The 25979-nt window shown below is 44.6% G+C and overlaps 2 protein-coding genes across 5 annotated transcripts in view; one reads left to right on the top strand and one right to left on the bottom strand.

Moving 5' to 3' along the window:
• The first annotated feature begins 8484 nt into the window (after positions 1–8484).
• Positions 8485–11858, top strand: Ccdc70 (coiled-coil domain containing 70). Of its 3 annotated transcripts, none has more exons than XM_013126389.3 (2): positions 8485–8589; positions 10935–11858. In XM_013126389.3, the coding sequence occupies exon 2, from the start codon at positions 11013–11015 to the stop codon at positions 11682–11684; it is 672 nt and encodes a 223-aa protein (XP_012981843.1). In that variant the 5' UTR covers positions 8485–8589; positions 10935–11012; the 3' UTR covers positions 11685–11858. The 3 variants fall into 3 exon arrangements, with proteins under 3 accessions (XP_012981843.1, XP_040589477.1, XP_040589478.1); XM_040733543.1 differs by lacking the exon at positions 8485–8589 and adding an exon at positions 9303–9454; XM_040733544.1 differs by lacking the exon at positions 8485–8589 and adding an exon at positions 9647–9733.
• Positions 11859–21984: 10126 nt separating this feature from the next.
• The window catches only part of Atp7b (ATPase copper transporting beta), a 66599-nt gene continuing 62604 nt past the window's right edge, over positions 21985–25979 (bottom strand). For both annotated transcript variants that reach the window (XM_005087636.4, XM_013126403.3), the window contains exons 20-21: positions 24377–24479; positions 21985–23735 (exon numbers count right to left, since the gene is read on the bottom strand). In XM_005087636.4, the coding sequence (XP_005087693.1) occupies positions 23462–23735; positions 24377–24479 (377 nt within the window). In that variant the 3' untranslated portion in view covers positions 21985–23461. The remainder of the gene's footprint in view (positions 23736–24376; positions 24480–25979) is intronic.

The raw sequence follows: 25979 nt of genomic DNA, 5'->3' as shown, positions 1-25979 counted from the left end.
CTCCATCAGAAGCTTCAGGTTACCTCAGCACATCACCCCAGGACTGTGCCCAAAAGAAATGGACTGGGCCAAGGGTTCAGCGTGGAATGCAAAGACCAGGGGCCCAGAACTGACCAACCAAGGCCCAAGAGCACAGCTGCTCTGCTCTCAGCCAGACCTTGTACTGAGTCCCAGGTGCCATCGGGGCCCCATGTTGCAGGCCAATCCCTGAGGGTGATCTTCACCAGGACCCAAGGGGATTGTTGGACTCTCAGGTTCGTGGAAGGAACCCCAGGACAACCCCGTGAGAATCAAACAGCTCCTTCTGACAGCCCAGCCTCTCAAGAAAAAGGGGAAAGAGCTAGCTCCCAGGTCCCATGCAGTGTCCTCTATGAAGACCTTCTGGTCTCCTCCTCCTCAGAGGACAGTGATGGGGAGTGACCTTCACCTGGAGAGAAGATGCCGCCTCCCAGCTGAGACTGCCCAGATACTTCAGGGTTGCAACAGGATGGACTTTTGCGGAGTGAAAAGAATCCCAGTGGATTACTGTGTTCCTCTGCAGAATGAACTGGGTAGGTGTCTTTAAACTCTCAGGTTCACCTCATCATAGCTGAAACACTGAAAACTCCCTCCAGGCTGCACTCCATATCCATGAGAGTTGCCTAACCTCTTCCTTGACTCTGGACTCTGTTCTGTGCTTCTGAGAAGAGCTCTGAAGGAAGGTCACCTGTCATCTTTCTTGTCATTTCATTGACCTGTAATTGCTTCTATCAATAAGCTCCATGTTGATAACTATCTTCCAGATGCTAGTATAGCATGGATGACATTTACAAACTTCATCATTAAAATTGTCCGCAAAATAATGCCTGTAGGGGTTTTCTTTTGCTGGTGTTTGGGGTTTTTTTATACTACCAACATTTCTAGAGCAATCCTCAAACCCAAGTGGCATCACCCTACCTCATCAGGGGTGCCATACACACACTCTCCACACCCACCTCTACCTCCTAATATTAAGACCACTGACAGTTAGGACAGCCTGCAGGCCTCCCTTTCCAAGCTATTGCGGTGTCACGGTAATCTTTGACCTGCTTGACATCCAGGAATCCATGGACACCCACCACAGGGTATGAAACCTTGGCCCATGAAGCCCCAGTCTTCCTGGGGATTGTGTACTTACCTTTACCCTTACCAAACTTGTCCTTCTATCCCTGAAATGAGAATGTTCAACAACACAGTGTAGCAGCATATTTGTGGTCTCACTCACACACACACACCAGAAAGAGAGAGAGAGAGAGAGAGAGAGAGAGAGAGAGAGAGAGAGAGAGAGAGAGATGCAGAGAGTGTTATGTCATGATAGCCCAATGGAAAACCTGGCCAGCCTCAGTTTCAGGGATCCATTGGCTACTTCCTGAGTTCCCATACAAGGTTCCTGCCATGGTCAGGCAATTTCCTGCCCCTGTACCTCAACTTAAACTCGGTATGGGATCCACCTTTGATAACAGCACATTACAAACCCTCTCAAATTTTCTCCACTTTTGTTTTAGTCTTACAATGAGATTTCATTTTATTAGAGTTTGTGTTCAAAAAAGAGAACTTATATCTGTGCATTGTGTTTTTTTTCACCTAGGACATATGGTTTTTCACATAACCTATAATCCAGTAACACTCAAAGTCCAAATTCCTATCCACCCCACTGCATAGCTGTAACACACTAACAAAATACACATCTACCTCCACTTTTAGTATTAGATTTTTCAATTATCAAGCTATTATACTCTTCATTTGAAACTCTTGGTAATTAGGCAACATTTTGTCCTAATATACTTCCATATATTGAGATACAGGTATCAGAAAAAAATGAAAGCCTTGTGATTCAAGCCCATGTTAGCCTTAAATAAGTTCCCCTGCCTCTCACTGCAACAGAAGAAAGTTCCACAACAACGATTGGCAACAGTACTGGTGCTCACATAAGCAATCTAGCCCTTTGGTAGGTGAATCCAGAGGATTACCTTAATTACAGGACGCAGTGGATTCCTTAGTGAGTACCCAACCAACTTGAACTCCCATGTGAGACACTTCACTGCTCCACACCTCAACTCAATCCCACACTTCATCTACGAGTCCAAAAGTGTGTCATCGTCATATAGATTCTACAGCCTGAGTTTTGCAATATACCTGCCCTTGTCAGCATCCACTGCAGAGTCCTGCCCATGCATGGCATTAATGGAGGCATCAAACCATTGTGTTGTTTTTGCTCTTCTTCTTCTTTTCTTCTTTTTCTTCTCTTCTTCTTCTTCTTCTCCTCCTCCTCCTCCTCCTCCTTCTCCTTCTCTTCTCTTTCTCTCTCTGTCTCTCTCTATGTCTCTCTCTCTGTCTCTGTCCTCTCTCTCTCTCTCTTCCTTGTTTGTCTGTGTTGCTTTGAGTGTTGTGTGTTGCAATCATGTGAGGATAAAGGCACCTGGACTTTTACACCATTACATGCAAACCCTTGGAAGATGTTGGTTTCTCCTGTGTGTGTGTTTGTGTGTGTGTGTGTGTTTGTGACTCATGTGCTTGAGATCAAGTTTGACCAGCCTAGCTGGATAGCATGGTGATAGTTTGTTTATGATCTAACAAAATAAAGCTTGCCTGAAGATCAGAGTGCAAAGCTAGCCACACTAGTAAGGCCAGGCAGTGGTGGTACTCACCTTTAATCCCAGCACTTGGTAGATGGGTATGTTATTTCAAGGCCACTTTGAGCTACATGAAATTGATCCAGTCTGAAAGAGAAACAGAGCTCACACAAAGGTGATCTCAGCACTTGGTATCCCATGCCTGTAATCTCAGCACTAGAGAGGAATATAAGGGGGGAGGCGACAGGAGCTCAGGGCAGTCTGAGAAGCAGTACAGTCAGGAGCAGTCTGAGGACAGTATCACCCCCTTCTTTCTGAGTGTTGGTAGAGGTAAGAACTCTCTAGTGGCTGACTGCTTTGTTTCTCTGATCATCAGCTTTAACCCGAATATCAGGTCTCTGGGTTTTTTATTATTCGTGATACAGGCTAGCACACTCCAGTGACCTGGCCTTACTTAATACTGTATTGGTGTCTATGGCATACCCACTGGGGTCTGTGTCCCCATTCAGAGGAGTCACGTGTTTGCACAGGCTAGACATGTGGAAAGGACCCTGATGAACAACTCATCCTGCTTCTGAAACCCCCAGGTTTTTGGTTCGGGTCATTCACTTCAGCACCTTGGAGTAAAGTCATTGATGTACTCAAGAGTTCAAGGTCAGCCCAGGAAGAAACAAGTTCAGGTTCAGTGTGGGCCACAAGAGATCCTGTCTCAGAAACAAACACAATAGTAGCATTTGCCTGGTGTAGTATATCTAAACATTGATTCTATCTCTTTGGAGAGGGAGGCAGGAGGATTGCTGAAGGGATCATGCCAGTCTCCACCACAATGTGTATTCCAGGCAACCCTGGCCTAGGACTGAGACTTGCTTTATGGTAAACACTAATCATCTGAGTATTTTTTGTTAAAACACTCATTTTTATAATTTTTAACATTTGTAGTAAATTTACATTACTTCCTACAGTTCTTTATAGAGAAAAGGAAACACACTTAGGAAATCACTAAGTACTGAGAGTGACTCTTGGGATAGGTCCACTGGTTGGTGAAAAAGCCCCTCTGCACCAATCATGCAGACATGGAGACTTGCAGACCCAGAGGATGATATAAGTCATAGGTGAGCACCTAACACTCTTCAGTGTTGCTTCTAGATTCCCCTACCTCTAGTGGTGAGTTCCTCCCATGAGCCAGCCTACCCCTCCAGCCAAGACTATGGAGGGGTTGCCTCAGGCAGCTTATATTCCTACCCTTGGGTTCCTACTCAGCAAGGCCTACTGCAGTTCAAGGCTCAGCTTCTCAGTCCTGGGAGTTCCAGGGGTTTGCAAAACACTGCAGTTTGGCGGAACCTAATTAAACATACCTTTTCTACTGTAGCCCAGAGAAAGGGCAATGAGTTTGTTATCCTAGCAGCCATGGGGCAGACAAGGCATATTGTTACATCTCATCATTGATTATACCTCCCTTCTGCTTAAGAAAATTGAAATCCCAAACCCAGGGAATAAGAAAAAAAATAGGATTGCCCTAGGCCTAAGTTTGGTAATGACTAAACAACTCCCAGTGGTCTGATATCTTCTTGCCTCACCAAGTCCCAAAAGCCTCACCATGGGCTCCCCTGCACTCACTAGGAATGCCTCTCTTCAAGTGTGAAGTGTCCCCCAAATGAATAGCACCCCTACTCATCTACTGTCTACACCTCACCTGGTCAATAACTCTCTGGGTTTGACATCCCTGTGAGTCTGTACATAATTCAAACAAGTGCACCACTCACTATTGTTGCTAAAAAGCATGAATCTCATAGCCTTGCTGGTTCACCATGGTCTGCTGAGTTAGCTGTGTTCTTCTGCCCTGGGCTGTGAAGACATTTGACTGCTTGGTCTAATCTGTCTGGTGTGGGATCTGGGGTTTTCTCACACTGTGTAAGACAGGGAACTCTTTCTCAACAGTGGGGTTACTCAGGAGTGATCAGGATAGAGGGCTGCTGGAGCCACGAAGCATTTGAGACGCCTGCTTAGAACCTGTTGTGTGTATAGATCCAGCAACACAGGCCAGCAGCCTTGCCTGTGCCCATGAAGCACGGCTTTACTTCTGGGCAATGCAATAGGTTTAAACTTGAAAATCTGAGTGATGGAACAAAAGGGGGGGGCGGTCAGAGGGAGGAGATATATTTGAAAAACAACCTCTTCCTTTCTCTTCTGCTCCCAACAGCAAAATGATCTTGCAGAATGTCAAACGTAATGTGAATGCTATGAAATTAGGCTAATCTGAGAAGTGAAGTATCGAAATTCAAACTCTGCAAAAGAGAGCTCTGTTCCCTCCTTAAGTGAGGGGCCTTAGTGGTGTTACTGGGAGGGGTTCTCCCTGTCAGAGTCTCCAGTGGAGACCATGTAGAAATCTGTATTTCACTTTCTCAATGCCAAGCACCTTTAGGAGGAAGTCTTCATTGAGGCTCACAGTTTGAGGGTGGGAAGGGGATGCTTCCCTCAGGGCAGGGAAAGTCTATGACTGGAACCTGGGACAGTTGGTCACGTCAGATCTGTGGTCAGCAGAGAATGGATAGAAAGTGGAGTAGGGCTCTCAATCCTTAAGGCCCACCCCAGTGGCCCACTTCCCTAGTAATATTCCACTGTATGGAAGGTTCCCCAACTTTCCAAAACAGCAGCATAGGTTCTGGGGTCTATTGTTCAAACACACGAGCCTCTGCCTTTCCCACTCAAACCGTACCAGAATCTGATGCTTATGAGCTGAGTGGGGCACAGATGTCCCAGTTCAGGCCCTGATGGGGTCAGTGTCTGTGCCCACACCACACATACCCTCCTGGATCTCACAGGAAACAAAAACAAGTGAAACAGCCTAGTCACTGTACCATTCTCTACCCCCCAGGGTTTCCAAGAGGGCACTGGGGAGCAAACTGCCCATTGTAGTACACTGACAATGGAAAAAATGCCACAAAGAAATAAAACACATGTCTCAGTCAAACAAGCGTGGCTCACGCTTTTAATCCCAGCACTCGGGAGGCAGAGGCAAAGACAGGATCTCTGTGATTTCAAGACCAGCCTGGTTTATAGAGCTAGTTGTAGCATAGATAGGACGGTTTCACAGAGAAACCCTGCCTCAGAAGGAGGAGGAGGAAGAGGAGGAGAAAGAGGAAGAGGAGGAGAGGGAGGGGAGAGGAGAAAAGGAGAAGAGTGAAAGTTGCTGGCCACTTTGCCTCTCCTCACCCTAGAACAGATGGAAATAACACCGACTATTGCAGTCAATACCATGTCATTCTCCTGGTCACAACCAAGGTGAACTAACTAGGTCACTTCATCTCCCATGAGGCCTGAGTTTGCAGCTGCTTTGCTGGCCCAATGAATCAAAATCTCTGGGGCTGTGATTCTGCATTTCAAGCAAACCTTTGTGTAGTTCTGTAAGCAAGAACCCAACTGAATGTTTTTCATGGCCTTGGGCACTGGATCTCTTCACAGCTATAGAACACCAACTAGGTCAGTCACAATGTTTAGCACAGCAACAGAAGCCTAACTAACCAGTGTGGTGAGTAAATTAAAATGGCTTGAAAATGTGGTTTTCCTTTGCTGCAGGCTTTTGTCAGAAACAAGGGATTTGTTCTGAGTATGTGCAAAGTTGAAGAATTCCATGTTCATTTTTTTTTCTTAGGACTGCTATCACTATACTGCCCTTCAACCAGGGGCTCACTTGAAGGACAGTCTGGGTGTCGCAGCTCTGAATTAAGCAAGACAGCACAGCTGTGGAGCCTTTGCCTAGGCATCACCAAAGCACTCACCCTGGTCAGTGGCCTGAGTCTACTGAGTTCAAGCAGTGTGCTGAAGGTGACCCCCAAATCACTCAGGATCCCCTCTAGGCACTGACATATGTGAACATTATCTCTCACACCTAACCCATGTTTCTCTAGAGAGGAAATATATTTTACTTTAGGGTTCATCTTATTTATTTTACTTCAGTGGCAAGGGAACTCAAAGACAAATAACAATTACTTGGGGATTGTGACAGCTGGTCACCATCCAAGAGGGAGGATGCCTCTCCCAACACTCCATCTTGGGTGAGAAGCAAGGGTGCTGATATATACAACAGGGATGTGCATTCTAATAACTTCCTGTGATTCTTCTGACATGATTTCCTTATATTTTCCCTTTCATTATATATAGCAAGGTATCTAAAGACTCTAAGTATGGCACAAAACAAGACTTAGAGAAGGAAGGAAGAATAACAGAAACTCCTTCTGCCAATATTTGATAAAGATGGCTGCAACCTTCCGGGGACATACAGGCTTCTCTGTGTCTCTCCAGCTGCTGATGCACCCAGAGTTCTAGCTCATGTCTGGCACCTGCAGCATCTTGATAGCCATGGTTCTCCCCAGGGTTCTCCTCTGTCATCAGCTTCAGACACCTTTAAGTGGGAGCAGCACACGCCTGTGTGTTCATGCATGCTTGGCAGAGTAGGGTGACTAGCCCATAGTCACCTATGGGCTCTCCTCAGGATGGAAGAGTCAGGAGTACATCCCTGCTGTCATTTGTATCTTAAAAATATCTTCCCAAAGCTCATGTATTGAAGGCTGAATTATCAGGTCATGAAGATTCTAACTTCACCAATGTAATTGGAAAATGTTTCACAAATTTGAAAATTAAAAGACTTGTAAATAGCACATGTAAAAATAGCAAAAAAAATGAAATTACAGTGGATATCAGGAAAGATATTTCTGTTAAGATACATTCTCTCTTTGTAGGCAGAACTGTCTTTGAGCTCTCTTAGTAGCTCAAACTGGCTTTCAACTCGTGATCCCCCTGCTTAGTATCCCAAGCTCTGGGACAGAGTTTAATTGGATGGTACTTAAAACCTTAAAATCAGGGAAAGTATATAGGGAAATTGTCTTAAGCAAAGGAATAAATTCAGCCTTAAGAATATCTTGTCATTTTCCTTCTGGATCAGTCTGAAGGATATTATACTAAATAAAGTAAGCCAGACACAGAAGAAAATACTGTCTGGTCTCACTTATGCATGGAATCTCAGAAAAAAAAATCTGAATATACACAAACAATAAAACAAGAGTGGGTAAAATGGGTGAAACATGAAGTGTGTCAAGTAGCAGATATCTGGGATACATATTTCTTGATATAATTGTGTGTTGCCTTGAAGATTTTTGACAAGTAAATTTGGAATGCTTTTAACTAACTATTCACCAAAGGCTATACACCTCTGTGAAATAACAGATTTGTTAGCTTTCTGTGCTAATAGCAAAAATTTCACTATGTTAAAAAAATTAGTTCTGGTGCTGAATGTGAAAAACTGAACTGAGGAGCTTAACAGTAGATGTGAGCCAAGGAGAAAAGAATCTGAGAATTCAAAAGCAGGTCCACTGTGATTATCCAGTCCAATAACAGAGATAAGGAAGCAAAAGAAACAAAACTTCAGAGGTTCATGGGCCACCATTAGCTGCAAACATATGAATAATATAAATCCCAGAAAGAGAGAAAAGATGATAAAAATAATGAAGCCTGAATGAAATTGGATGAAAAACCACATAAAGTTTTCAAATATCTAAGAATCCCAACAAAATCAACTAAGATAAACTAAAAGAAACACAGACCAGGACACACCCTAGTCAAACCACCAAAATGCAAAGGCAAAGGCAAAGGCAAATACATAATAAGTAACAAGAGTCCTTCATCCAAAACAGATCCCCTCCTGGAACACAGTCCCAGAGGCCCTTCCTGAAACTACACAGATGGAATCCCAGGTAAGTTACTATTGGTGAAGTCCAAGATGAAAGATGTCAACATCTTTCCAACCTTTTGAGTGCTCTCTCCTTTCATAGCTAGGTCTCTCGTGTAGGGCCTCCAACCTGTGACTAAGAACTAAGCACAAAGGAGTCACTGTGAGGAGTGTTGGGGTGAGCCGGAGACGCATCACTGGGATTCTGATGTGTCAATGACTGCCTGCCCTCTGAGGGCCACAGAGCTTTCCCAGTTGGGAAACAGCTAAGCAGTAAGTAACTTAAAATAAGTCCTAGTCTAGTATGATTGTGAATACCAGGCATGTTTTTATTGAATTTAAAAGTGTCTACAATGACACTGGTCATTTTCTATTGTTCTTGATATATGCCTGTATACTCAATTTTATTTATTTTATTTCTCTTAAGAGAGTTTGTTTTACATTTGTTTGTGAGTTCAGATATGAGGGTGTCACAACTGTGTGTGTGTAGAGATCAGAGAACAACTTATGGTTGGCTCTCTCTTTCTATTATGTGACTTCCAGAAATCAAACACAGGTCTTCAGGCTTAGTAGTCAGTGCTTTACCTCCTAAGCCATCTTTCCAGTCTCCCCAAAGACAATGTAGTGGTAACTTGAGAAAAACTTGGGGATGATTTTTCCTCTAATATTCTAATTCAGGAAACTGCCATCCACTCAACTGTTGTTTCTTGAAAATCTGCTCTGTGGCAGAAATTACACTAGACCAGGCACTGTGCCTATGGATGGGACACAGGGCGCTACTAACTGGACAGGAGAGCAACCCTGAGCCTGAGTTTGTACAGCAGTGTGGAGGGAGAGTCTCCTTGCCTAAATCTGGAAGAATCAGGTCAGTTAGCTTAAGCTTGGGGGAGGAGGGAGACTAATGGAGAACTTAGCATGTTCCAGGGATTCTAGACAAAGAACCATATAATGACATGAACAAAATCAAAGTTCTAAATTCAGTTACATTCATCCAACACTGTTTTACTAGCTGCCAGGTTACAGAGACAGCAGGGAGGCACATCCACACATAATGTCACGTATGTCAGGTAATGGTAGGACACTGGCAGACAGACACAGAGAAGAAAGGAGAAACAAGAACTGAAGCCCACCCCAGAAGGTGATGGAAACCTTAGTGGGGACACAGCTGGTGCTTTGGTATAGAAGTAAAACTGTTCAGGTTGTGTCTAGAGAACTAACTATATGTCAGATGAAACAGAGTGGAGAGACAGAAGGAAGTAAAGAGACAGACAAGCACTAGGCAGTTGATTTTCAGCCTAAGGAGTCTTTGACTGCTTGTAAGCAAGTGTGATGCAACAGAAAATCCATTGGGGGGGGAGGGCCTACACTGTGTAAGCAGATAATCTGGCCCAACAGATCAACACCAGAGACCAAGGAGGTAGGAAAAGACATCCTACCCAGAAGTGGTCATGGGAAGATGCAACAGGAAATGTGTGTCTCCAAAAGATGCCAAGGGTCAGAACTGATAGGGCTTGGTGGTTGAGGAAGAGTCTGATTAGGAGAAAATTAGAGATAAGCCTCAGGTTTCCAGTTCGTTTTACTGAAGAGGGGAGGTCAACAGACATATACACCAAAACCACCATCTTTTTATGTACACACACACACACACACACACACACACACACACACACACACACACACGGGGGGGGGGGTTGAGGGAGGGAGAGGAGGTAGAGAGAGATGGAGAGACAGAGAGAGGGAGGGAAGTCCTTTATGCTGATCCCATACCAGAAGAGAAAGAAAAACAGTCTGGAAAACCTCCTGCAAATGTCTTATGCTGCTTTACAGTGTGGGGCTCTGGTGAGGGCCAATGAGGACAAGGTTAGCTTCCAAGAACCACACAGTGGGATCTCTGCACCCGAGTGCACACACTAGTTACATTCAGCTTTTCCTGTACTCTAGGTGTTCATCTTCCTCACCCTGTGGCAGCCTTGCTGGTTATCTGAACCATGGATTGTCCTGATGATACATGCTACCTTGTATGCATGCTAGTGTTTGGAGTCCTTATCCTCTCCCTTCTCTCTTCTTTCCTTTTCTCTTTTATTGCCCTTCCCTTCCTTTCCCCTTCCTCTTCCCTTCCCTCCCCATCCTTTTCCTTCTTTGATCTCTCCTTCCCTATATTTCCCCTTCACTTCACTTCCCATTCCTTCTCAGCTTCCTCTTTCCCCTCTTCTTCTTTTCTCTTTACTTCAACTGGTGTTAAATGTTTTAGGAACATATTTTTATGTATGCAGCCACCTCCCAAGCAAAGAAACAGGATGCTGCCAGCCCCTTTCTCGGGTGCTCATTAATCAGCTCTTCAATTGTTCAGCCACCAACCACCTCAGAGTATCACATCACCTTGTGTGCTTTGATTTCCAGTTTAGCATCACTGTCTTGGTTGGGTGAGAATGTTTGTGGAACACTAGACCTTGAATGTATCACTGTATCAAAGAGCTCTGAGCCATGACCACCCAGCATTCTTCTGTATTAAATCATGTCTCTCACTAACAGAACTAAGAGAGCAGTGGCTAAATTTTCCCACATCAGACAGAGTGCCTCCCCTACTCATGGACATGTTCTCTCTGGTGTACTCACAGGGTGAGACCAACTGACCTGGACGTGGCCAACAGCCCTGACCTCCAACACAGCAAACCACCATTACGGCTGATTGAAAGATGTTTCCCTTCAAGGTGAGCAAATGGATGGGGCTGGCTTGCCTCCGGTCTCTGGTGCTGTCCTCACCCAGTATTCGTCAGAAGAAACTAATACACAAGCTGCAAGAAGAGAAGGCCTTTCGAGAAGAGATGAAAAATTTCCATGAGAAAATAGAAGACTTCAGGGAAGAGATATGGGATTTCCGGGGCAAGATCCGAGCCTTCCGGAGCCAGATCCTAGGTTTCCGGGAAGAAGAAAGACCTTTCTGGGAAGAAGAGAAGCACTTCTGGAAAGAGGAGAAAACCTTCTGGGAGATGGAAAAATCCTTCCGGGAAGAGGAAAAGACTTTCTGGAAAAAATACAGAACCTTCTGGAAAGAGGACAAGGCCTTCTGGAGAGAGGACAATGCTTTATGGGAAAGAGACCGGAATCTTCTTCAGGAGGACAAGGCCCTGTGGGAGGAGGAAAAGGCCTTGTGGGTAGAGGAAAGAGCCCTGCTTGCAGAAGAGAAGGCTCTGTGGGAGGATAAAAAGACTCTCTGGGAGGAAGAGAATGCCCTCTGGGAGGAGGAGAAAGCCCTCTGGGAGGAAGGTGGTGGTCTCCAAATCCTTGGGGAGCAGAGGCCCCAGCATGGTCTGTACAACGCCAACGAAGAGCCGCAGTCAACAGCTTTCCCCCGGGGCCGTGCATAGTGAGCACTGACACACAGGGCCACGGGGTTCAGCCATCACTGCTTGGGATCCAAGTCCAGAGTGACCCCATGTACTAAAGGAAATAGACACGAATGTGTCTCTTTGCCATGAAAGAGATAATAAAGTCCTGGGGAGAGGTTTGAGAAAACAGCTCTTCAAGGACGATTGGCTGCACCCTCCCTGCCATCTATCTGATCCTGTGATTCCTGTATCCCACCCTCCAGACTGTATCGCTGGCCACTGGGGCTGGCTCCAGACAGTTCCCAGTGTCCTCCGCTTATGTGGGGGTTTGTAAGGTTGTGTAAGGGAGACTCGGACAATGTCAGACAGAGACATACAGGGACAGAGACAGACTGAGACATCCTGCCTCTGTCCCCCTGCAGGGGTGATCTCTTTACTCTGGCTGGTTTGGGAAGCCTGACTCGGGCTGACAGACTTTAGAAGTCTGCCAACTCCTCAATGACCCCACTGTCCACTGACCTTATTTCAGTATTATTTATAACTCACCAGTCTGTATCCCCCACATTCAATCAGTTATTTGTAGCTCCTTAGAGCACAGTGCTCTGCCGTTCTCACCTGGAATGAGTCTTACATCTCAGCACCCAGCTCATTCCCACCCAATGGGTAAACTTCTCCAGACCATTAGCCCCTCAAGGAAACCTTTCTACAAGTCTCCACTCACCCTCCCAAATAGCTAGCATCCTCACATCCAGATAGGAGTCACTAGACCTGTCTCCATGCTGTCATTTCCATAGCCTTTGCATATTGACTTGTATAAGCTTTCCCATTACTCTGGGGTGACAAGGAAAAGTACATTCATTAATAAGGGAACAGAGACCCAGAGAAACAAAGTGACTGCATGTGGCCAGGAAAAGAGCATGTCTCCTCTGCCCTGGGCTCCAGGTCCTTCTCTAACACAAGCTGGCTCACGGCAGCTGAGCTGTTTTTAGAGGCCATCTACCTTAAAAGAGAGTCTAGTGAAGAAGTTAGGTCACTAGGACTGTGTCCTTGAATGGGACAGGCTTCAACACAGGTATCAGACTGATAGACCAACCGTCATTGATCAAAACCTCTAAAACTGTATGCCCAGACTTCCCACTCTGTAGGGTATAGTATACAGTAATGAAAGCTGACTGACACTTGGCGAGAACAAGGTGATGGTTTAGACACACAGATTTCAAGAGTGATTGCTGAGGTTCATAACAAGTTCTGTGTCATGACAGGAATAAGTTGAGATGTAACGCCATGGGGTAGGAGCCTGGAACTATTCTCCCGTAAGAGACATACTTAGATTAACAATCATGGGGTAATTACTTAAGTCAGAGCTAGCCAGTAAGAAACAAGCAAGGCCAACAGCTTCATAATTAATATAACCTCCTGTGTGTTTATTTGGGACTGATACGGCTCTAGAACCAGGCTGGCGGGAAGGCTTCTCTCAAGGAAAAAGCTTCCCTTTACAGGAACCTTCAGAGCAGAAAAAGGTAAAAATCAAGCCAGCCCAAGATTCTATCAAAGAAAAAAATCAGAGAGTCATGAACCCCAAATGGAAGGGATGGGATGGGAAGTGTAGCTTGGCAGTAAAGCACTTGATTGGCATGTGTGAGGCCATGATTTTGATTCCTAGAATTCGAAGAAGGGAAATAGAACATAAAAAAAAAGAAAATACAACCCAGTTTGGAGCCGGAATTATGCTTACACAACGAGTAGAAATGACCCTTTCCTCAGTGTCCCATCAGAGACAACTGGAAGAGACAGCTGTCATTTGACAAGTGCCTGGAGAAGCTACCAGGAGTGGTTGGTCTCTTTGATTCTTCCTTCTACCCAACACACAGTTGTGACCTTTCATTGTCTCAGGTTCTGCTCTTCCAGACCTAGGTAAGGAAATGGGCAGGTCAATGGGCAAGGGTATCTCCAGACACTGAAGGCTGCAAGAGACAAGTCTGTCTTTGATTGATCCCTCGCTCTTCTCTTAAGGTATTTGGGAGGGTGAGTGGAGATTTGTAGAAAGGTTTCCTAGAGGGGCTAATGGCCTGGAGATGCTTACCCATTGGCTAGGAACAAACACATTCCAGGTGAGAACGGCAGAGCGCTGTGCTCTGAGGAGTTGCAGATAACTGATTGAATGTGGGGGATACAGACTGGTGAGTTTAAAAGAAATACAGACATAAAGGTTGGTGGGCAACGGGGGGCCATTAAGAGTGGCAAGGAAAGTAGTGATGTATTTATATTTAAAATTAAGACATTATTTGGTGCCAGAGATCAAATCCAATGCCTCCTGTGTGCTAGAATTCACCAACACTGCCACACCTCCAGTTCAGGCTTAAGTCTTAGAACAGCATCTGATGATTCCTGTGTGACACACAGAGAAGAGCACTGGCTTCACCTGAAAGCTCCCTGGAATTAGAAAATCATAGGTCTGATCCAATCTATTGACTTAGGGCCCTCTTAATAAGGTCCCTGGGTTACTCATGTGGCTTTAAAGTGGCACATTTCTGTACTATGAGGGAGCATAGGAGGGGCAGTAAAGACATGGTGAGGGCATTCATCTGCCTCCTGCTCTCCCCATTTGAGAGGACTATCCACCCCCAGGTACAGGTTACGCACTCTCTAAAGCATCCTCTAAAGCATCATTCCAGGGTTCCGCATCCTCTAAAGCAGACCCCTATAATTGGTAGACTCCAGATGCCCTCATCTCTGAAAAACCCCAGGCCCTGACCTCTCTCACTGAATCTATTCTCAAACCCATGAGCCCACTTGGGATGAGAACCAACAATTGCTTTTGGCTGTGCACCCCTGAGGGATGAAGTGTACTGGGATGCTCTTGGCCACAGCTGCCTGCGGGAGGTAGAAACCTGGAGCTATTCCCTTCTACCCACTCTAGACAGGACCCTAGTACATCCACCACCAGGAGTCCCTTGAATACTTCAAAACATACATTCCCTTTGACCCTTTAGAATGGGAAGGCTCAGAATTTGGCTTTTGTTACCCAATCTTCTCTAGACATCAAGAAAAAGCTTCAAAAGCTCAAAGGTTTCATGATGGTGGACATACTAAGCGGATAAGGGAGGTAGTGGTTTTCCTGGTAAACAGAAACCTGCCTCATGAGATTCCTGTGGAATGCTGAACTTAGGTTTCTGGTTGCCCAATAACAACCCTGTTTACAGAGTCCTTCTGTTTAGGAAATTATCACCAGCATGTCACTTCTGAGGCCCACTTTGGACTGAGTTACTGGTAATGGGAGTGCAAACCAGTGACACCCCTACACAAATCCGTGTGGAGGATAGATCTATCGCTATGTGATCTAGCTATAAGAGAACCCTATGTCCTACACTAGAGACACCTGATCCTCTTCATTCATTGTCACTCTATTTAAATAGTCTGGAAGTTAAAATAAATCTAGATGCCCATCAGCTAAAGAATAGGTAATGAAAATGTGGGACATTCACACAATGGAATACTTTTTCAATATATTTTTATTTAAATTAGAAACAAACTTGCTTCACATGTCAATCCCAGCTCCCTCTCCCACCCCTCCTCTCTTGCCCCTCTATCAGTCCCCGACCCAATCCCCACACCATTCCCCAGGGAGGGTGAGGCCATCCATGGGGAATCTCCAGAGTCTTGTCATTTCATCTAGGGCAGGACCTAGGTCCTCCCCACCGCACAATGGACTATTAGTCAGCTGTTAAGAAAAACAAAAGTAGGAAGTGAACAGAGCAATGGTGGAGCTGGAAATAATTGTTCTGAGTGAGATAAAGCCAGGCTCTCAAAAACGAACATCATGTGTTTTCTCTTGATTGAGTCTTTGGTTGTGTATGTTCCATTCTGAATACCCACAGAGGCTGTGGACTTCGTAGGGATGGGGGGGAGTGTTACTTAGAGGAGGGGTGAGTAAAATGCAGTGTGATGAAGGGTGAAAGGAAAGTAATGGAACAGGAAGGGCTGGACTGCAGTGTTGTAAGGGGAGGGCAGGGCAGAAGCGGGAATAAGGGGTAAAGGAGAAAGACCTGGAAGCTGGAAAGACGGGAACGAGAAGAAAGACAGGCGAAGGAGGAGAGTGCAGGGAACAGGCATGCAAAGAGAGACAGAGGCAGAGCTGGACCTGATGCAGGCGTTCCAGCACCACATAATGACATCCAAAAAGAAAAGAAGTGAAAACATCATGGTGGGGGTAAAATCACGCAGAAATAATTAGGAACTATGTCCTGAACAAGTGTGACAGGTAATCAGGTTTTTTTATTTTGTTTTTGTTTGTTTCTGTTGTGTGTGGTGTATGGTGTGTGTGTGTGTGTGTGTAGTATCCCCTGAGACCAGAAGACTGCATCTGATTCCTTGGAGCTGGAGCTTGCAGATGATCATGAACCACCATGTGGGTGCTGGGGTCCTAACCCAGTTCTCCAGAAGAGCAGCAAGTATTCTTAATGTCTGAACTCTAGGGTCTGTTTTGTTGTTGGGTTTTTTCCCCTTCTTTACAAATTTTCACTTGTATCTTTGAGATTTCAATATAAGGTTGGAGAGATGGTTCAGTCATTAAAGGCTAGGCTCACAACCAAAAATATAAGAGATTACAATACAATTACATGTCTCCCCTTCCCTCTCTCCACACCCTCCCACATATCCCCCCCACACACACACTTTGTGATCTTTCAAATTCATGGTCTCTTATTTCATTAACGGTTGTTACATTTAATATATACAATCTCTTAAATATAACTGGCTCATTCTGTAGGATGTTACTTGTATGTATGTTTTCAAGGCTGACCATTTGGTATTAGATAACCAATTGGTCAGCTCCCTGGAGAAGACTCTCAGCATTCCTTAGTTGCCTGTGGTTCCTTCAGGCCTCGTGGGCCTTTCCTTGTCAACTTTAGCATCCCATATTGTTGTCCTCGTTCAGCTCAAGTTTCGGCATTCATATTGGTGGAACTCTATGGATACAGCTTCAGAGATTACTAGAAGGCAAAACCTCAAAAAATCCCCTGATCCTCTGTCTCTTGAAATCCTTCTACCCCATCTTCTGCAATGATCCCTGAGTCTTAAGTGCAGGAGTTGTTATGTAAATATATCCACTGGGACTGGGATCCACAACTCTTCATTTTTATTGGTTCTGGTTTTCTATAAAGGTCTCTGTTGCAGACACGTATCCTTGATGAGAGGTTAAGACTACACATATCTGTGGGCCTAAGGGCAAATTCCAAAATTGTAACTAGGGACTATGCTGGCTTAGTAAAGTGATGGTTATAAACGGTTCCCCTCCAATCCACGACTTCATTAGCCCTGAGTAATTAGCTAGGTTTCCCTTATAAAGCATATTATTGAGTGGGTCTTGAGTTCAATAAACTAGGAGATGATTACCACCAAGGTACACTTGGCATTACTGTAAGGTTATACCATGCTGGCTGTTTTTGTGGTTCATAGGCATCATAGCTGGGTAGGACTATTGTTTCCTCCTTTGGAAGCTTGCATGGTGCCCTCTGATACCATGAAAGCCAGTCCTCAGCAGCAGGGGTTTCCACCTCTGCAGCAGGCAACAAGGGTAACAGCAGTAGCAATAGCTACTGTCTTTATTTGCAGGGGAGGGGGTAGTCTCTTGAAACAGCCCTGACCAATAGATCAAAAGAGGGCTTCTCCTGCCCTCTTAGGTTGTCTTTGGCTCTTGGGGGGAACAGTCAGTCCTGAAGAGAAAAGCTTATTAAAACTATTACATGCATTATTAAATCTCTAATAGTATGATTTCTTACAACTTTTCCAGGCAGCTTTACTATTACTTTACCCTCCATTCTCTTATTTCTCTCCCCCTCCCTAAGTAAAGTCCTCCCCACTTTTCCCACTTAGCTAACCAGATCACTAAACCCCTGCTACCCCTTTCTCTAATGCTCCGTCACACCCTACCCTGGCAAAGGCCCCTGTTATTATTATTTTTTTTTTGATTTCCTGGTTTTTGCAGTTACTCCAAGACATGCACTCGCATCTGACGATTTGGAGCAAGGATCCTCCAATGACAGAACAAGAGACCTTTTGTCTTTTTGGGTCAGGGTCAATTCACTCAATAGGTTATTTTCTAGTTCCACCCATTAACCTGTAAGATTCATGACTTCACTTCTCCTTACATATGGATAAAATTCTATAGTATATATGTTTAACATCATCATTACATATTGGGCAGTTGAAGGACATCTAGACTGTTTCCATTTCCCAGGAATTGTGAATAGAAGAGCAATGGACGTGGCTGTGGAGTAGGATGTTGAGTACTTTAGGCTTATGCCAAATATGGAGTAGTGTTGTTGGTGGTTTTATTCTTTACTCTTAATCTTTGCTCTTTTGGGGGCCCACCACCCAGCTCCCAAATATATCACACACAGGGTCTTATTCTTTGTTATAAATGTCCTTCCTTAGCTTGACTTGTCTCTAGCCAGCTTTTCTTAAATTAACCCATCTACCTTTTGCCTCTGGGCTTTTATTTTTCTCTTCTGTAACTCTTTCACTCTTACTCCATGGTTGGCTCCTAGTGTCTTCCTCTTCTTGTTCTATATTGCTCCTCTCTCTCACATTTCTCTGCCAGCCCCGCCTATCCTTCCTACTGCCTCACTGTTGGCCTTTCAGCTCTTTATTAAATCATCAGGTGTTTTAGACAGGCAAAGAATCACAACTTCCCAGAGTTAAACAAATTCAGCATAAACAAAAGCAATATATATATTTATATCACTAAACAAGTGTTCCAGAGAATAAACAAATGTTACACACCTTAAAATAATGTTCTAGAACAGAGTAGGATGTTGAGTCCTTTGGGCATATGCCAAAGAGTGTATAGGTAGATTAACTTTTTAGCTTTTGAGAATTCCCCACACTGATTTCCATAGTGGCTGCACCAGATTGCAATCCTTGACAGGGAATTAAGATTCCCTTTACCCAGCACCACCACCAGCATTTGTTGCCCATTGTATGGTTGATGTTTGATTTGTTCGTGTTTTGTTTAATCATACTGGGTAAGACAGAATCTCCAGGTTTTGATCTGCATTTCCCTAATTGTTAGGGACAATGGACACTTTTGAGTATTTCTTAACCATTTTCTTCTTGAGAATGCTCTGTTCAGATTTCAAAACCACTTTTGGAATGGGTGCTTATTATTTTTTGGACTCTTTGTTTCTGAGTTCTTTATATATTCTGAATAGTATTCCTCTGTCAAATGTAAAGCTTGCAAAGATTCTTTCCCATTCCATGGCTTCCTCTTCATCAGACTGTTTCTTTACCTGTGTTAAAGTTTCATGATGTTCCACTTGTCAATTGTTGACCTTAATTATTGAGCAAATAAGAGTTCTATTCAGAAAGTCCTTTCCTACTCCTATATCACAAAGGGCACTGCCTATGTTTTCTTTTATCAGTTTCAGTGTCGCAAGTTTCACATTGAAGTCTTTGATCCATTTAGAGTTATGTTTGTTTATACAATGATGATAGATACAGGTCTAATTTCACATAGACATGCAGCTTGCTCTATTATTTGTTAAAGATGCTTGTTCTTCTCCAGCTTTTGCTCTTGGCATCTTTGTCAAATACTAAGTGACTGAAGTTACATGCACTCATATTTTCTTTGATTTTTCCCATTGGCTAACATGTCTGTTTTTGTGCCAGTAACATCTTTTTTTATTGTTATGGCTCTGTAATATATCTTAAGATGGGTCAATCAAAATCTATACCTCAGTCTTATGGAACACAAAAGACAACAGATAAGCCGGGTGGTGGTGGTGCGTGCCTTTCATCCCAGCATTGAGGAGGCAGAGACAGGTGGATCTCTGTGAGCTGGAGGCCAGTCTGGTCCAGAGAGACGTAGAGAGAGATACAGGGGGCATATCTCAATCAGGAACAAAACAAAGTTGTTCACTCTCTCCTATTAGTACAGAACTTGAAGTCTTAGCCTGAACAATAAGACAACTGAAGGAGATCAAGAGGATACAAATAGGAAGGAAGAAGTCAAAGTATCTTTATTTGCAGAACACACACACACACACACACACACACTCACTCACTCACTCTCACTCACTCACTCACTCACTCACTCACTCACTCACTCCCTAAAAACTCTATGTGGAAACTTATGAGGCTGATAAACACCTTCAACAAAGTAGCAGGATACAAAATTAACACACAAAACCCAGTAGCTTTCCTACATGCAAATGACAGACTGAGAAAGAAATCAGGGAACAATACCTTTCACAACACCCTTCCACCCCCTGTAAACGATCACGTGAAAGATTTTTATAATGAAACCTTTAGGACACTGAAGAAAGGAATGAAAAGACGACACCAGAAGATGGAAAGATGCATGGATCATTAGAATTAATATAGTGAAGAGGGCCATCCTACCAGAAGCAATCTACAGATTCAACGCCATCCCAATCAAAATTCCAACACATTTCACAGAAATTATAAAAAAAAAAACAGTTCTCAACTTCATATGGAAAACACACAAAAAAATATCCAGGATAGCTAAAACAATCCTGAATAATTAAAGAACATCCCGGATCTTAAGTTGTACTACAGAAGTTTAGTAATAAAAACAGCTTAGTATAGGCATAAAAGCAGACAGGTTGATCAACAGAATAGAATTGAGGACCCAGATCCAGTCTTCTCACCCATGGACACCTGATTTTTGACAAAGAAGCCAGAAATACACACGGGGGGATGGGGAGACACCTCTTCAACAAATAGTGCTGGTCCAATTAAATAGCTGTAAATATAGGAATGAAAATGATCCATACCTTGTATAACACAAAACTCAGATGTGATGGTGATAGTTACTATGATCATGGCATCACCCCAACATGTACTCAAAATCTACAAATACAGGGAGGCTGGCTGAAAGCCCCAGATTTCAGAACATGTTAAGTATGTTGAAGCTTAAAGACATTCAGGTGACAAGACTGAACTCTAGATTCACATTCTTCCTCTTCTCTGACAGTTTCTTCTCCTCTTCATCCTACTCCTCTTCTTCTTCTCCTTCCTTTCTTCTTTCTCCTCTCTTTTTTCTTTCCCTCTCCTTTTCTTCCATCATCATCATCATCATCTCATCACCATCAATTTCCAGATGCTTTAAAAATAATAATGAAGAGATCTTGAGTTCTAGCTTCGGACTGGGATGTTGTTTGGTCAGAGAGACATCTGGTGACTCTCAATTGCATTGTCTTGCCAAGGGCAGGCACTGCTGCTTTTCTGTGCTCAGTGGTTACAGCTGGTCAAGGTTGGATCACAGGAGCTACAGACTCTCCCCCTACTGCATCCACTTACAAAGACACAGGCTATTCCTCTAAAAAACCCCACTCCTGAGCTTTCCTCCTGACACCAGGGTGGGTTATGGGGCAGCTTTCTCCACAAACTTTCTGTTTCTACGTTTAGAACTTTTAATCTTTTAATCAGGTAATGTTTTTCTACTTAAATAAAAGGATTGGATTTAGTCTACCCTAAATTTCCTTAAAGTGAAAGTCACCTTTATTAGTCCCAGTTCATATTGAACTAGCACAATAGTTTAGAAATCTATTTTATGACATGTCCATTTCCAAATGCCATTAAAATTGGAATTACCATTAATTTACTATAAAGGTAATCCCATCATAATTCTTCCCTTTATCAAGAGTATCAGGAGTGGGAAAAGGCTGAAATTCAGCCTGAGACCGGGGGAAGCCTTTCAGGGAAGCCTGCTAAATCCTCCCTGCAGTTAGCAACAACATTCTTCAAGGTGCTACACAGAAGGTCCAGGCATGGACTGTCAAGTCCTCTAGGGTGCGCTAGAAACCAAGCAGTGCAAAGGATTATGTCACACTTTGCACTCTTCAGGGTGTCCTGGTTTGGATGACAAATTATACCATTAGGGTATCCCAAGCAGAACTTTACTTCCCCAGCAGAAGGCCTGGTCTTTGTTTTTTTGGTTTTTTTTTTTCATTGTCTTCTATTCCTCTTTCAAGACAAGGGCCCCAAGGCACATCCTTGCTGATGGCTGCCTGTGCTGCAGGGAGTCAAAGCCCTCCCGGCAGTCCTGCAGGCCAGGCAGCTGCCTGCAGCCTTCAGCAGAGGGGTTCTGACCAGGGCAAGGCAGTCGGGTTCCCACCACCTCATGTCTCCGCTGCTAGAATCTATTATTCTCTGTTCCTCCGGAGAAGCCCTCGCCAGTCAGACAGCATGAACTGGCCACGCAGACAGAGCAAGCCACAGGCCAACTCCTGGATGAAAAGATGCAACTTTATCCTCAGGCTTCACGGAAAGACTCTGTAGAGGGAACTGTTCTCCAGCCATAAAAGATTCCCGACTCTTTGAACATCTAAAAAGTTATTTCTTTATTCATTTATTTGCACAATTATATAAATACTTTCATGTCTACATGTGAGCATGATGCCTCTGTTCTTAGGTTAAAAAAATCAATACAGTTAGAGTCTTTAGAAAATGATTAACCTTATTCCAAAGCAAGAAAAATTCCAAAACGAAGCTACAGACAGAATGGGTGGACACAGCAGGAAGAGGATCCTGGCGAAGGGGGTGGAGGGGCTGGAAACACAGAGCACAACAAATCCCTGTACTTGGGATTTTAGATGATAAAAATCAGTAGAAACTACGAATGTGCAAAACGGACACCAGCCATCCAGAGTGAAGGTTAGTAACCCCGTGGCCAACTGCAATCTAAGTTGACACAACTGATACACCTTCTGGCACGTCTGCGCCCCCAGAGACAGGACCTTTGTCTAGTTCACTCTGACCAAGCAAACTGTGAACTACTCCTGCCCTCTGATGCCACCCGATCTCCAGGAGTCACTGATGGCAACGCACTTTTTACTGGAGAGCTGTGGATGTTCCTCTATTAGCTGTCCCCTCGGCAGCAGAGAGAATGTCACTCTCTCCTGATGGCACGCGCACATACACCAGGCAATTGTGACAAACTCCACTGACCCCACTAGGTGGCAGGAAGGTTCCCTTATGCATACTTAGCCCAAGGGACACTGCTTTAAGCACCACAGGTCATATAGGGTGTGCTGGGTGGCAAGGACCCCACAGGAAAATGGACTCTGGCTTCCCTTTAGCTGTTTGGAAGCAGTAGGTGCAAATCTGCGGAAGTGACTCCAAGCGAGACAGAACTCTCACCTCAGAGTAAAGAGGGGCGCCAGGAAGCTTTTGGGTTGGGGTGCAAACCAGGAAGCCACCTTTAGGCAGCAAATGCAAGAACCAGAGTGTCTAGCCCCAGACAGGAAATCTGTTCTCAGAAGACAGAGAGTAAGCATATCCTGGGATCAAGGAAGCCAGCTACACAAGGCAGAAAACAAGAGGCAATCTGAGGTACCCATGTGTGCCATGTAACTCCAAGCTTTCTGGGAGCTCTTGGTATGGGAAAGGTCTGGATGGAGCTCTCTGTGTGGAAAAGGTCTGAACGGGAGGTCTCCAGGAGGCTTGGCTTGCAAATACAGTAGGCAGAGCTCTGTGAAGAGTTCTGGCTTCCGCTCCAGTACTGTAATCCAAATAGGGTGTGACCTTGCCCACGTGGAAAACAGGGAGAGCAGTGCACTTTACCCGTCTTAGCAGGCTTCTGAGAGCGCAGTCCTACCCAGTCTCTGCAGATGCACCACGTAAGTCCCACACGCTGCGGGAAGGCTAGCAGGACCTTCGGGGCTCACGCTAGGTCTCACTCCCTTCCCTGCTCTTGCTGGGGCTGCACCTGCCAGCTCAACCATATTGAGTGGATGAGGCTCACCTGGAAGGAGCACCCTGGCCTGCCCAGGGCTGCCACCTGGAGCGCTCAGTCAGATGCACTGCTCTTCATCCCTGTCACTCAGAAGCAGGGACCATTTGTCCCCACTGTCATCTGCTATGCCACCATGCCGAGACAGTCTGTCTGATGTCAGGGAGGACAGAGACACTTGGCTCACATAGCTGACCTGGTCCCACGACGTGGCCCTAGGAGAATCCCGCCGTCGGTCATCCATGCCAACGTGCACGCTAACCTGGGATGCACTCAGGGGCTTCATGCGGCCATGGGCCTGCGCCTCATATCTCTCCAGGTCGGGCTTGCGATAGCTGGAAGGCAAGAATCCAAGGGTACTTGAATCACTCGGGACATACGCCTCTTTTTCTCAGGTGGAATCTACATCTTGCAGTAACATGTAGCCAAATTTCCTGAGTTTTGAAGGGAACAAACTCTGAATTCCCATGGTTCCAGTTCACCTGATCCAGAAACTTTCTTTGTAAATATCCTCACATAGTAGGCTTTTATTCACTCTTGTTAAATGAATGAATGAGTGAATGGATAATAAGTAAGTCAATGTTTTACTTTCTTGGCAGCGTTAGGGACTGAACCCAGGGTCTCACATATGGTAGACAGGTGCTATACTAGTAGTGAGTGGTATCCCTAGTCCATGAGTATCTTTGTTAAGGAGAAAAAAAATGCTAATACACAGGGATCATGTGCTTAGATGTGTTCATATAAATAGCTCCTGAGCATATGAGAGAGGCTCAGCCTATGGTAACTGGTAACTGGCAGTTTCTTGTCCAGGGTGCTAAAAAGTCATTACAGAAACCCACTCAGGTCCTTTGAGTTGTCCCCAAATACATAACGGGGAACAAGCACCAGGAAGCATGCTGGCATGTCCCCACTTGCTGTGATCATATACGGTGGAGCCTGAAGGGACCCCAGTAGGTGCTCCAGGCCCAGGACTCACCACTTGAGCTGAAGAGAGGAGAGCACCACAGACACAGAGGAAGCCGCCATGGCCGCTGAGCCCATCCATGGCTGCAGCACGATGCCAATGGGCATGAAGACACCTGCCAAAAAAAAAAAAAAAAGGCAATGTCACCTGACAGCCAGGGAACACTGAGAGCCCTCCTCGAGACCTTAGAGACACTATGACCACTAGCTTTCAAGGTCAGACAGTCTTCCAAAGCTAGCAGAAAGTGCTGTGAAGGGAAGATGAGTCTCTCTTTATCCTGATTAGAACTACGTATTGGCAGCACCACCAAATCAAGGGTTGGGAACCACAGGGAATAAACACTGTGGATGATCATAGTCCTTGTCTACAAAGGTAACAATCTGGTTTCTAGGGAAGGCTAAAAGCCAGGTCCCAGACATGCCCCCACAGAAGTCTAAGAAGGGAGTGAAGTTCCTGAGCCAGCATTAGAGACAAAAAGACATGTGTCTGGCTTCTAGGCCCAAGAGGCTGAGGCAGACTGGATAACTTCTATTATGGAAGTCACCACTAGCCACTTAGACACAAAAGAGAAACTGAGGCAGGAAAGTTGTGCTTAAGAACTTTAAGGCAGGGGCTAACAAAGATGGTTTAGTGGGCGAAGAAACTTACTGTCAAGTCTAATGACCTGAGCTTGTTCTAAGGACCACAAAATGGAATGAGAGAGCTGATCCTGGCAAGGAGTCTTCTGACCTCAATATCCATGTGCACATGTACACACACATGCATGCATACACACATGTACACACACAGGCATATACACATGTACACACACATGCATGCATACACACATGTACACACACAGGCATACATACACACATGTACACACACAGGCATGCACACACATGCATACATACACGCACATGCATACACACAAGGCATACATAAACACAGGCATACATGCACACATGTACACACACATGCATGCACACACAGAGGCATGCATACACACACAGGCATGCATACACACAGGCATACACATACACGTATGCACACACATACATACATACACATATGCATGCACACACAGGCATACATACACACATGTACACACACATGCATGCACACACATGCATGCACACACATGCATGCACACACATGTACACACACATGCATGCATGCATACAAAGGCATACATACACACAAGTACACACACTGGCATGCACACACAGGCATACATTCACACACAGATGTACACACACAGGCATACTCACACGTATGCACACACATGCATACATATACACACACATATGCATACACACAGGCATACATGCACTCACACACATTCACAAGTATATACACACAAACATACATATAAGTGCACATACAATGTAATTAAAAAAATAACTTTCAGGCCCTTTCAGTCTATGAAGCCTCGCAGAAGTGTCTGGAATGTTCCTTTGCCATCATCATCAACATTATTATTATTATTATTATTATTATTATTATTATTATTATTATTATTATTATTATTATTGGTGGGAGGGGAGGAAGAGCAGTTCCAAGGCAGAAATACCTTTTCTCTCCAGGTCATTTGAGGAAATTAGAGTCTGGGCAGGATTCATTTTTAAGATAGGCT

This window comes from Mesocricetus auratus, unplaced genomic scaffold (assembly GCF_017639785.1).
Source record: "Mesocricetus auratus isolate SY011 unplaced genomic scaffold, BCM_Maur_2.0 Super-Scaffold_100031, whole genome shotgun sequence".
In the NCBI taxonomy this organism is placed as follows: domain Eukaryota; kingdom Metazoa; phylum Chordata; class Mammalia; order Rodentia; family Cricetidae; genus Mesocricetus; species Mesocricetus auratus.
The sequence above is the reverse complement of the archived record's forward strand: the minus strand, read 5'-3'. Positions and strand labels throughout refer to the sequence as shown.

Excerpts from the sequence above, each read along its gene's own strand:
- Ccdc70 (XM_013126389.3), top strand. The coding sequence starts at position 11,013 with ATGTTTCCCTTCAAGGTGAGCAAATGGATGGGGCTGGCTTGCCTCCGG.